At 31.7% G+C, this 13856-nt stretch overlaps 1 protein-coding gene across 3 annotated transcripts; it reads right to left on the bottom strand.

Moving 5' to 3' along the window:
* Window positions 1-1596: 1596 nt before the first annotated feature.
* LOC130622199 (uncharacterized) lies at window positions 1597-11499 on the bottom strand. Of its 3 annotated transcripts, XM_057437633.1 has the most exons (3): window positions 11415-11499; window positions 3780-3821; window positions 1597-3242 (listed from the first exon to the last, which is right to left on the bottom strand). In XM_057437633.1, exon 3 carries the CDS (start codon window positions 3225-3227, stop codon window positions 2241-2243), a length of 987 nt encoding a protein of 328 aa, XP_057293616.1. In that variant the 5' UTR covers window positions 3228-3242; window positions 3780-3821; window positions 11415-11499; the 3' UTR covers window positions 1597-2240. The 3 variants fall into 3 exon arrangements, with proteins under 3 accessions (XP_057293616.1, XP_057293618.1, XP_057293617.1); XM_057437635.1 differs by lacking the exon at window positions 3780-3821 and having other exon boundaries at window positions 11415-11493; XM_057437634.1 differs by lacking the exon at window positions 11415-11499 and having other exon boundaries at window positions 3780-4753.
* Between the last annotated feature and the right edge of the window lie 2357 nt (window positions 11500-13856).

The raw sequence follows: 13856 nt of genomic DNA on the forward strand, positions 1-13856 counted from the left end.
GAGATAACGGGCAATATAAAAGCAGGTCGATAGTAATTGTTATCGTCGGTCGAACCCTCTTTGAAGACTGTTTTGATTAAAATATGTTTTCATTATTCAGGTATCAGTGTCAGATCTCTCTGGTGGAGAGCCTCCCTCACTTTGGATATATTTGTGTGTAGTGAACTAGGTAATAGTTTAAACTTTATGTTTCAGAAAGAAAAACTTAATATTCAGTCTGATCGTAATTCTTTTCCCGGGATCCAACAATCAGTTTCGATTATATGACTAAGAGAAGTGATATGACCTTGAAAAGTCCAGGTGGAAGATTATCTCCTCCCGGAGATTTTTTAGTTCCTTTTTTACACACATACAATGTACCAGCACTGTTTAAGAGAGAGTAAAGTTTGATTCAGTTAGAGCGGCTGTTAAATAAATAAGGGGTTTGTTCTGATTAAAATATTTTTTCTGATTAAAGAGTCGCTTAGTGTTCTTGACTTCAAGAAACCGATTTTCTCAACTAGTGACTAAAGGAAGAAAGTTATTTCGGAGGAAAAAAGAGATTTCGGAAGAACGTTTACCTGTTCAGCTTTTTCTAAAAAATGTTGCATTCTTTGGGAAATGATTTGCCAGGGAGTGAAAGAGCAATTGCGGTATATTTTCATCCACTTCATTTGATGGATCAACGCCCCACAGGATTTTCCGACGGGTTAACGATTAGTCATTAATGTATTAGGCGTACTTCATTCAAAATTTAACTGAATCGCTAATTTTTGTGCTGAGGACGGACGATCAGGATATATAAAACGACCAAAAATCCGACGACATAATTTTGTACGACAAATGTATCCGTGGATTCTTCCACTATGTAACTAAAGTGACTATCTTCATGAATTCTAACTGAAGTGCTGGACAATAGAAAAATGTCAGGAGGGAGATATATGTAGCAGTACTCATCTTAACCCTCTGAGCCCAGGATATATGGGGACACTGAGAGCGAAAATCCTTTCCGAATGTGACGAGGAGACGTAGCACATCGGGGAAATATTACAATAAGAAAGATTGAATGACTTCATGCAGTCAATCCTAACTGAAGAAAAGGCTAACACGGTGGAACAGAAACTTTGAAGGGAGAAGTTTGCGAAAGGAATGAAGAATTAAAAATATTTAGTGATTGTTTTTATTATGGCGTAGCAATGATAGGCTGCGTAAATTTTGTTTACAATTGAATAGAAATTTTGAATAACTCATTTTTTGTAAAGATATGACCAAGGGGACACTTCACTTGCCCTATGTGCATCACATGATGTGCGAACATGATTAACTTGTATTCGGTGATCTGCTCGGTTTGGCACATGCAGAATCATCTTTACTCTTACTGATTCAAGCAGAGTTAAACACACAGAGTTGACCTGAAATGACGTCTCCTCACTTTTTTCAAGTGCTTCATTACATTACTTTATGACATTAGTTCTTCCAGTAAGTATCACATATTTCCACTTCACTGAATGCCATAAGATCGTGGCTTCTTAGTTATCCATATTAAGAAGACATCGCATATAAAATAAATTATTGATTAGGTGTTAGTAAAAGTAAGAAGTTACAAAGAAACGCACGTTTGGTTTTAAACATTTTGTTTAAGGTATACAAGCAAATTCTTGCAGTCTTGTACAAGAATAGTAAAATATAAGAAAATAAACGAATATAACGATAAAATATTATAACTAATTATTTATATACAGTTATCTTCCGGTCACTCGAACACCGTGCAACTCAAACGTTTATTATGTAGAACCATTTTCTTGGGCCCCTTAAACGTTTTTTTAACTTTTTACTTGAAAAAAAGAAATTAGAGACTAGATAAATGTCAGGTTTTAATTTTTTCTTATTTTTTATTTACTTTTGGTATAGAAGAGATAGAAAATAGGACATTATCTGGAACATGTGTTAAGTCAAACTATTTACCCCAACCCCCTAGATATTCGGTTACTCGGAGATAACTGAAAAACTACAGAGAACGTATTAAGCAGCTTGCTACTACTAAGGCTGCCACAACTGACTGGTAATTATTCTTCACTAAAACCCTTTCTTAACATGCCATAACATGAAACAACTAAATACAATGCCCCATTACAATAAAATGAAATAATTGATCACACAAATATTATATGGTGGCCTTGGCATCTAAGTTAAACCGTTAAATTGACAACTTATAGCTTTTGCAAAAAGTATGAAATTTCAAAACTCCTAACATATCATAATTATCTTCGGTGCACACTTACTCGTTGTATTTCATTGCAATCAATACACAAGTTAGTGCGAAAATCCTGGCTTGGCATTTCACGTTGACAACCGGAACATTTACGATCACAAGTTGGAAATGGAACTATATGACCTCCAGACACTTCAGGAATGATGTAGCTTAATAACAATGATGTGTGAATAAAAATTTTATCGATGTGTCCAACATCTCTTCTTACAGCAGCGTATCGCTCGGACGCAATTTTTATCCTTTCTCTAGTAACACCTTCCAATTTCTCATATCTTTGCAAACCATCTACAATTGCCCATGTCATAACAATATCCAAAGCAGCATATATCTTTAAACCATTACTGATAGGACGGTAACGCCAAATGGTTTGCTCTGTATTTATCAAATTGTGACCAGCATCTTTGATGGCAGAGAACGGCAAGGAACCAAAGCCAAGGTTGTATAAGCTAACATACTTTGACACTGTATCATTCATTCCCCGAATTACTGGCAACCGATAATGCCATCGTTTTGTGGGTCTTCGAAACGAAGTACCTGCTTTTTTTCTACACAAATACTCCAACAGTTGCATGTCAAAAACATTGGATAACTTCACTTGATATTCCAGCCACAAAGAAACTGAATCTTGACGACAGTCGAAAACATACTTAACAATGATTGAACTTTCAAGTATGTCCTTGACACCAAGTTCAAAAAGCGCTTTGCCAAGTTTTAAAACATCAAAGAGGTAAACTGTGTCTCCCTTTGCTCCAAGTTGCAATAACATCATTTTTCCATCCCTTCCAAGACGCACACCTTCACAATCCAAGGAAAGTTCAGTATATTTCCTCAGTTTTTTTACTGCGTTCCTTACACCGTCTGTTGTATCGATTAATTCAATAGAGCCAGTAAAAGTACGAGTTACCTGATCCAATTGCTCCACCAATCTTGGCATTGTCATGGAAGCTGCCAATTTTAAAGAATAATCGTCAGCCATTGTTGCCGAAAGTCGCTGTTCATGAAAAAGAAATATTTGAAATATTAAGATACTAGCTGTTTCCCGTGGAAGAATCCACTGTATTCCATTTAATTTATGTAGCAGATATATGTCCATCAAAAAACAAACAATACAGCAGTGCGCATCTTACATCTGCATTATTATATAAATGACCAAAAAAATTGAAGGTGTCCAACAACTGCAGTGTATATGTGACATTTAAAATTTAAATCTACTAAAATTACTGCTCTGACCATCTGACAAATGCGAAAATTATTCGGAAAAAAGTTTTTAAAAGCATTTCAACATACATCTCACCCATAAAATTTAAATCACTCAAAACGCCACATATATACAAAAAAGCTGATCAATGTCAAACACAAATCTCTCTCATTGTATATGTTAAAATCAGTTAGTTTATTGCAAACCCTGCCAAAGGTTGACACAAAATGTGAAAAATAAACAATAAATTTTGCCTAAGTAGAAATTTTTATCTAAGGTGTTAAAAAGGGATTTGCAAGGATAAATTATAATGCAATAAAACTTCCTCACCAAACTTTAGACAAAATGCCAACAAAATAACGGTGTTTAAATCTAAAATTAATAAAGTCCTTTTAGCAATTTGCATGCTGTTTTACCATCAATAAAGTAAACAAAATTTCAAATCTCACATAGTATTCTGTCACAAATTTTCATAAAATATATATATAAGTCATAATGAGTCATGTTAAACAACAGCAATCAATCTGTATATAAGTTTATTTTATGTCAATTTTTGCACCAATTTTGCAACACAAAATACAAATTCTAAATAATACTAAAATCTCTTATTTTGGTCCTTCGCATACCGACGGTCTCCCACAAAAGTTTAATCAAAATGTAAAAAATGAGAGGTAACGACAAAATCAAAGTTTTACAAAATTTAATTATTTCGGTACATATATCTACTGCATATGCCCTCTAAAACAATATTTTAATCCAAAATGCCTAAGAAAGACAGTTTGCAACAGAAATCAGTTATTTCGATAATATTGCATACACTCTTTCCTCACAAAAGCTTCACAAACTGTAAAAAAAAGAATGGTTGTAGGGAGTGCTTCTGATTCAACAAAAAAAGTTTTTTTTGACATATTGCATCTAGCCCTTACCCATTAAATCTTACACAAAATTTCCAAAACTATATACGATTTAGAACACATCAAATTTAAATCGAGAAGGATCAGTCATTTCGATATATTGCACGGAGTCCTCCCCAGTAAGAATTTATACAAAATATAGAAAAACAAAGCTTGCAAGGTGTAAAATTGAATTCTTCTTCTGTATATATATATATATATATATATATGGTCCTTCCTCGCAAAATTAACATAAAATGTCAAAAAGGTTCAGATATAACATCTAACACAACAAAAATCAGTTCTATCAGTATATGTCATGCCATTGTCTTCCACCAAATGTTCCCCTTAAAGTTTTACAGACACAGCCTGTAAATTAAAAACAACTAAGATCAGGCATTTTGGTCTATTTCATACCATTCTATTCCAAATAACTTATAAAATGTAAAAATTGAGTGGTAAAACAGAAATTTGCAAAATTCCATTTTTTTATATGCATGTATATTATATGCCTTCTACAACAATAAGTTAATTCAAAATGTCAAAAAGAAGAAAAAAATAGCTTACAAAGAGTATAAAATTGAAATCAACAAAGTATATAGCTCTTTTGGTGTATTAAATATAAGCCATACGCACAAAAGTTTACACTAAATGTAAGAAAATGGTTGTGTTTAGTAATTCTAAATTAAGAAAAGTCAGTTCTTTTAGCATGCTGATTAAGGTTTTTGCCCACAAATTCTTACATGAAAATGTCAAAACCACAATTTGAAGCAAATTAAATTTACATTTTAAAAATAAGTAATTTCTGAACTTTATTTTCAGAATATTTGGAGAAAAAGAACTTCGCAAACCAAAAAAAACCAGGAAAATGTTTAAAATTTTCAGGGTTAATAACGTTTGATGGGTTTTGTGGGAATATATATACTGGGAATCTTTAGTTTAAAGCTAGCATTAGCTAGCTACATCAGCTAATAGCTAGTCACTTAAATATAAACTGGAGACTTAGCTAGGTATAAAGAACATGGCTACATATATATATATATATATATATATATATATATATATATATATATATATATATATATATATATATATATATATATATATATATATATATATATTCCTAGCTAGCTAGCTAGTTGTTGGTGGTGGTTGGCTTTTTATGATGCTACCTATAAAACATGTCTGGCAACAATAATATAATAAAAACTGAAAATAAAACATGAAAAAACCTTACAGAACCTTGCTATGATTAATTTATAAAACGATGCTCTTCTTCAAATGTTTTTTTAAAGATTTATTTTGAATGAAAAGGTAGAGAATACTCAAAAAGAACAGCCATCTTTTTCGTAAACACAATTTCCGTTTTATGCTAGGAACTTCATTTAACAGTGCGTATGCTTTGTGAATATCTAATACCGTTTCATATGTAGCGATACCTATATATATATGCTAACATAGAGTTTTTTGGCATAAGGGTATATATATTTATATCGTTATTAGCAGCGGGTTATATATTTACACCTTATGTGCGATTTCTATGAAGTACATCCCTAATCTTTTTAGTTAAATTTTAGCGTACAGCCACGTCATAAGAAAGTGACCCGTGATTTCCGTGTCGTGGACTCACAGTTTTACTCACGCAAGGGAATTAATATATAAGATGCACACTATTTCGGTTTTTGTTTCTAATTTTCAAATGTAATTTTTTAAACATTAACGGATCTATTGCTAAATATCGATAGTTGACAAAAACCAACAAAATTTCAGACCTCTTCTAAGAAAATAAGAATGCGAACACATCAATCAATGAATCACGTTTTCTCTCTTTTTTAAAGATGTCTCTCAAGCAGCCTGTTTGACTACAGTATGTGGTAAAAATTTATATTAAACTTTAAACGATACCATTCATTAACAAGAAGCCCTGGGGGCTCTAAGAATTTCCGCGCGCTACCAAAATATTTGATGAAAACCTGCTAATTCGTTGTGTTATTGTGCCAAACAATCGAAGGGGTTTGGTGCATGAACCTCTGAAGATAAAGCACACCAGTGACATTATATCTTACAACAAACGAAAACAAAACGAAACGTGCCATTAAACTCACATTTTAAAAGAAATTGCTAACAAAAAATACAGCCTATCATTCATGGTTGAAAGTCTTGTGATTGAAACGTTTATGGTCTTAAACGGCATTAGTTGACAAAAAATCAAAATTTTGATGTGACCATCATTTTCAGCATACTTTTTTATTAACTGTGTCAATTTTTGTCGAAAATAAAGCAGTTTTAATTTTTGGATAAATTTTGGCCTGAAATGACATTTAGGTGACAAAAAATCAAACTTTTGTACCATCATCATTTTCAGCATACTTTATTTGTTAACTGTTCCAGATTTAGCCGAAAATGAAGTGGTTTTAATTTTTGGACCAATTTTGGCCTAAAATGGCATTTAGGTGACAAAAATCAAAATTTTGATGTCACCATTATGTTCAGCATACTTTTTTGTTAACTTTGCCAATTTTTGTTGAAAATTAAGTAGTTTTAATTTTTGGACTAATTTTGGCCTAAAATGACATTTAAGGTGGCAAAAAACCAAAATTTTGATGTCGCCATCATGTTCAGCATACTTTATTTGTTAACTGTGCCAAATTTTGTTGAAAATAAAATAGTTCTAATTTTTGGACCAATTTTGGCCTAAAATGACATTTAGGTGACAAAAATCAAAATTATTATGTCACCATTATGTTCAGCATACTTTTTTTCTTAACTGTGTCAAATTTTGTCGAAAACCAATACCAATTTTGGCCTGAAACGTCAATACGAGACTTCCCAGTAGTTAAGGAGCTTGGGTACGAAGTTTACATCTGTGACGGAGCAACGTGAAATCCCAGGGTCGATTTTTTCTCAAAAAATGCTCCGAAAGAAAAAAACGACGGTTTTAAAGAATTTCCTACGCCTTCGGGCGCGGAAATTCAAATACTGAATACAATAACTACCTTGGTAGAATATATTGAATGCAATTCAACAATTTGAAAGAAAGCTCAACACAACCCATTATATATAACGATATAAAACGACAATATGTTTGTGAATACGCTTTTAAAATGAATTTTACTTGTAAAGAATGTGTAGTTTATATGGAGTGATGATGTGTAATACTTAAAATAGATTTATATTTACTAGTTTATACTAGATCATAGAGGTATAATAACATAGAAAGAGGCCCAACGTCTATTTATGCTTATGTAATAAGGCGCGTCCCTAGAGCAGGTGGTGCATCACAGATTGTTTCCTCTGATCCAATCATGTCAAAGAAAATGTTTCGATTGTTATTTCGCCGAATCAGGGTTGATAAATGTTTGGAAACTTAATATTTTGTAATAATAATTGCACGTATTAGCATAATTTAGACCCGTTAAAACAATTTTGCAGTTGCTCGGAAAATTACACCAAAAAAATCGTCGTGAAGAAATATTTAAGCGAGGCTCTAATAGAAAAATGTAAACCAATGTCAATGATAAAAAGTATTTTGTTTTGAGTCACAGGCAGAAAAGGATTTTTATCATATATAATGTAAATTTATTAGCAGCACTAAATAGGCTCAAAGATTTTGATAAATAAATTATTAAGCTCTCTCTTAGCCAAGCAGAGTTAGATAGCTTTTAATTGACCTGTTGTTGTGAACCAACAGATCTTACTAAGCTATAACATAACATATAAACAAATAGACATTGCAGAAAGATTGTCCAGTCGATTTTTATTTTCCCTGACTGACATTAAAACCCCCTGTTTTTCCTATGCAAAATATACTTATAACTTAAAAACAATTTGGCTGAGAATGGCTGAAAAATAAGAACACAATAAGGGCATATAGAGAGCTGAAGTTTTTTAAAAGACTCCTGAATAACCCGCACACAATGTAGAAATATAAGATCAATTTCAAGCTAAAATGTCAAAGCCAAAGATCAAGAAAGTTTATATCAAGCTCTGCTACAGTACATATTAATAACATTTTTATAAGAACAAAATATTCAAAATATATATGTACTTATTTACGACTAAAGCAAATTTGAAACTTTCTAACTTTCAAGGCACCGTTTATTTCAATAAAATATTATCAATCCAATTCCATGTCAATTAAAAACTGTTCATCTGTTGGTATTTTGTATATAGCTATCTTAAAAATGTTTGCATAGCTCGATTTAGCTATCACTGATCAAAAATGGATCTCTCTAGACAATACTTTTGTCCAAAACATAAGAAAATTAAATATGTCTGGTGTATATCGATAAGTAACTTCACCGGTAATCAATTTTTTCATCTGGTATGACTTGTGGTTTTTTTAAAAATCAGTAGCTTGGATTGCATGCACATACATGTTTGTGTTAAAAACATCGTGGTTCGACACTTCCATAAAACGTTCCTGGTAATACTGATCAATGTTTTCTACCTCCATACTGAGTTCTTAAAACTTGTGTTTGAAATGAAAAGTGTGTGAACTGTTTGGTAACTAATTCTCAGTGCATATTTTTATTGTCTAATATGAAATCAGCTGATTTCAGAGCTTACATCACTCACATGTGGTCTAAATACTAGCAAGTCAAAACTGATACTTCCCAGAGAAAACCTAAATAGAGATAAGATAGTAGATCGCTAGAGCTGTTTTGATATAACTTTTAAATAACTAGCCACAACTCGCTTTTTTACAAAAACTTTTAAGTTTTTAAAGTCACGAGTTTCTCAAGACCGCCATTTTCACTTAACAAAACGTGGTATAATACACCGAGTATATTTAAAGGGACACTTTATCAACACCGAAATTTTACAGTTGAATTTTGGCCTTAAACGTTGGCTAGCCACCGTCCTTCACTTAAAGGTTATTACTAAAGTGAAGAATAAACCCTTACCTTCGTATATATATGAAGGATTCATATTCCGTTCAGTATTTCTTGAAAAAAATCACGTTTGTTTTTCTATACATACGACAACACGACGTTCGAGCTTCTTCTCCAACTGATTCTCACGAAAATTGTGCATGTAAATTATTTCGAAGGCGAGGGTAAGCCCTTGAGAGCTTTTTAACTAGTTAACTTACTTGTCGGGATTCGATACTAAAAGAATCATCGGTATTGCGAGGAACGAACAAAATGAGCTGTAACCTAGTGACGCGCCTTTTCCGCATTGTTTGTCTTAACAATAGGAATTTGAATAGAGAATTATCGCGTTGAATCTCTTTCTCTTTTAATAATATCTCCATGGCTGGATTTACTTCTGTGCTTCCTGATTGGATCAGGAATTTAGACTATTTATATATAGCTAAGCCCATCATGATTATATTGACTTTCTGTATTATTTTAATTTTGAAATATTAAATGATGAAATATTAAATGATGGTTAATGCAGCTTATTTGACAAGTAGTAATCAAACAAAAAAGCTGCCGAAATGGTTGAAGGGTTAATGAGATATTTCAATTTAATAATATCCAATCCTTTCCATTCCATTTAAAAAGAAATTTACTCCATTTCGTAAAATGTAACCCACATTAAATCAATTTGTGCTTAACTATTTTGTCTCAGCTGATGTCTAGTTTGTTAACAATTGCAAGTTAACAGTTGTAAGAAAATGAACTCACAAATCCTAATTAAAGGATATAACCTGAAATTAATACATGTAACCTATTGTTCTGATGTTGTAATAATACGTCGCGTTTTTTATGAATGTATCTCTTCTTTCTGTAACACACAAATACACACATATACAGCATGTTGTCATAGTTGTTATACCATGTTTACTCAAGAGAAGCTGTGTTGTTACCTAGATATAACTTTAGCTGCTGTTTGGGAATGCTGATAATATTATAAAGATTTTATTCATTAATTTGTCAGAAGGATTTTAAATTCCCTGCGTTCCATTGTGAAATAATATGTTGTTTTTTTATTATCCCTCACTGCTGACATTAATAAAAATCTACTGACACTTAATCCGGCACTAAGATGAAATGTATTAACTTTGCTGAAAGCTAATCCACATATTGCGACGAAGTCTGACAATCACCGGAAATCGATTTTGCACGTTGTTTTATTGTACTCCTGAATGGATAGGTGTTGGAACAGTGTTGTTGCTATGCTATTGTTGCTATGCTACTGTTCCTGTGCTATTTATTCATCATTGTAGAGTGACTGGTAATAAGCCGCTTAAGTGAGATTTTCTTTATTTGGGCAATATGTTAACACAATTCTTTGATTTTCAATTTTGATTTTCGAATTTCAATTTTCAAATTTAAATTTTGATTTTTTATCTAATTTTATAAATATCACAGTACGCATTTATTCGTAACTTTTGACTTTTGAAATCAAATGTAGCTCAGGTACACGGATTAAGGTTTTCGCACAACATTTTTCAAAATATCTCTTCTTTTTACCATAACATATCAAAAACAAAAAATAAGTATGATGTTTAATGCTATTTGAAGAAATAATCTATTGTTACTTGTACTAGTGATCCTAGTTCAATCTTGACGTGACGTCACTTTTGCTTACTTATCACGGCCTAAAATCAATGTGAACCTCGGTTATCAAGAGAAATCTTAATAATGTCTACAACTTATGAGCTGTGAAATGGTTAAATGAAGAGGACTGCACCAGGTTCATATTCGTATCGCCTTCCCTAAGCCCAAACGATTGCCTTCCCTAAGTCCAAACGATTTCCAAATGTTTAGACCCAATACTTGCTGGAGCATAAGCCATTACTCGAAACTATCATATTAGCCTTCTTTGAAATCCTTGTAAATGCAAATTTAGTAATTTGCGTTAGGAATATACTGAAAACTTAAAACAAACAACTTAACTTCATCTGGTTAACATTTACTCGGAAATCAGGACAAAACGGAATAAGAAATATGTAGAAACCGGAAGAAATATTAATTAACTTTTTCTACGAACGGTTGCAAAGATTGAAAGTGAGGCTAACATTAGTCTTGCTATTTAAACTTTTCTCAAAATTTGATTTTCCACAGTGCTAAAACGAAAAGAGCTGCGAATAATTGAAACAGAATAAACATCCTATACTCACCGATTACGTTTTTTAATTCAAGTTTATGAAACTTTGTGAAGCTCCTGCTTGAGCTCATTCACAGTTTGTTTGATATGCTGAATACACAGCCAGGAAAAAGTTAAACTTGAAACATTTTGCTAAATATAGCAACTCTTTATTTGTTTAGTAACATTATCACATTATATTGTTTTACCTGAAAGCTAACAGTATATATATTTATTTATCAACAAATACTTTCGTTTCATAGTAACATTCGTGTACTGAAATTTCACGCAACTGCATACAAACGTGCTTATGACAATATTTCCAAACCTTTAACTAATTGTTCCTTTTTCTGTAATGTGGAAAAACTTAATACCCGTTTGTGCTTCTTAATAGTTTGTGCTTCTCAATAGTTTGTGCTTCTCAATAGTGAATGCGTAAACATTTTACAACAACACCTGGACTATATTTTATATTATATTATTGTAATTGCTTAATTTAGGCGAAATTGAGTTTTTAAAAAACGCCTTGTTTCTGAGGAGCATTTAGAATCTCTATATTAATACGCCTTGTGTGTGTGTGCGCACGGTGAGGCCATGCCACACAAATCACAGGTCACTTTCTTACGACGTGGCGTTACAAATCAGGGGGTTACTATATATATATATATATATATATATATATATATATATATATATATATATATATATATATATATATATATATATATATATATATATATATATATATATATATATATATATATATATATATATATATATATATATATATATATATATATATATATATATATATATATATATATATATTTAATTCTCTTTTCTTACTTCTTTAAAAAATAAAACTCTTTTTTCTTATTTATTAAAGTTAATTTTTATTTTATTTTTACATGGTTTTATTTGTTTTTTGTTGTAAAAGCCCCGATAGGCGTTTAAGATAGAATAATTTAATTTTACCCCCGGTTTACCATGTGCGCGCCGTATCTCACGGAAACAAAGTTTATTAACTGAGAAATGAAAACCGAAGCGAAGAAAGTTGTCTCTTTTTCAAAGTAATCCTGAAAAAAGTTATTTTAAACAATGTTTACTCATCACGAGGTTAGATTAAAGCTTATTTGTTTCTTCTATCATTTTTGTGTTCTGGGACCGAGGTTGCTTTCTTTTAAAAAATAACGGTCGAATTTGAATGATATTTCGAATCTAAGAAGTAAAGAACAAAACTGTTGTCATTGTAGAGCGACTGTTGATGTCGTGCGAGAATAAAGAAAGTTTATGTTGTTGCCAGAAATATTTGTTATAAAGAAGAAAAATGTACGATAATATAACGTCAAAAAGAGAACTGATTGGGAATGTATTAGACAATTGCAGCTAGCTGTACATTTTTAATTTGTTTTCTTTGGGATGAAGCGAAGTTTATTAATCGAAGTAAAAAACTGATTGGATTTTTATCCAGAGACGCTATCTAACTGAGAAAGCCAAAGAAAGTTAGGTGTTTTGTTTAGTTTATCTGGTAAAGAGATAAGTTAAGGTGCGTAACGATTTTTTAACCGTTTTAACTTTCAGAGCTCAGCTTTTCCTTTTCCTTTAAATTTTTAGTTCCTTGTTGCGTCTTGAGCTTAAACGTGTTTACTTTAGACACAATTTTTATAAGAATCTAAAATGTAAAAAACAAAACTGTTGTTGTAAAGCGACGTTTTTAAGCCGTTTACACGCTTCCAGATAAACTTTCCCTTAAATATGAAGTTAAATATGTTTTAACATTTTTTGTAAGAATATACTCTAAACAATGGGTCAGAATATCCTAGGAATATGTCTAAGCTTGGTTGTTTCTTTTAATATAAAAATTTGTATGACTGACCCTTTTTCTCTCCAAAACAATGAGCAAGTACACCAGGGAAAGTTAAGAACATGAAGGCTGAAACGAAAAAAAAACACTATTCTTATGAAATACAGCGTGTATATAATAGAGAAGAGTTTATATAAAATGATGATAATATTTTTTCGTTGTTACTGTTTTTAACGCTACGAAGTGGTTGATGTCGTCATAATAAACCTTAATGTAAACAAAGTTAAATCAATGTTTACATCTGTTACTTTACCGTTTAAAATAATATTCGATTCTTCCATTCGAAAACACTGCATTGTTATCATGCACTGCACGTTTGCGCATTGGGAAGGTTGCTGTATGCAATGGACTAAATAGCTGATTTGGTATGATGCATTAGAAACTGTACGATGTGGAAACTTTGCAATAACCATATTTGTGTGACTTAACGATTTTTTCTAATGTCTGGTATACCATTTTTCCTGGTGTATTTCGGGTATGGCAAAGCAAGTATAAAGTTTTAGCAGATTTGTTAGCCACCTTCGATTTTGTTAAACCTTTTGCATTTTTATTTATTGCTGGACCTGCTTATATTATTAGGCGTTGTGTTTCAGCGGGTACAAATATAACGCA

The sequence above is a fragment of the Hydractinia symbiolongicarpus genome, chromosome 12 (genome assembly GCF_029227915.1).
Source record: "Hydractinia symbiolongicarpus strain clone_291-10 chromosome 12, HSymV2.1, whole genome shotgun sequence".
NCBI lineage: Eukaryota > Metazoa > Cnidaria > Hydrozoa > Anthoathecata > Hydractiniidae > Hydractinia > Hydractinia symbiolongicarpus.

Coding starts and splice junctions, on each gene's coding strand:
- LOC130622199 (XM_057437633.1), bottom strand. CDS start 3,227: ATGGCTGACGATTATTCTTTAAAATTGGCAGCTTCCATGACAATGCCA.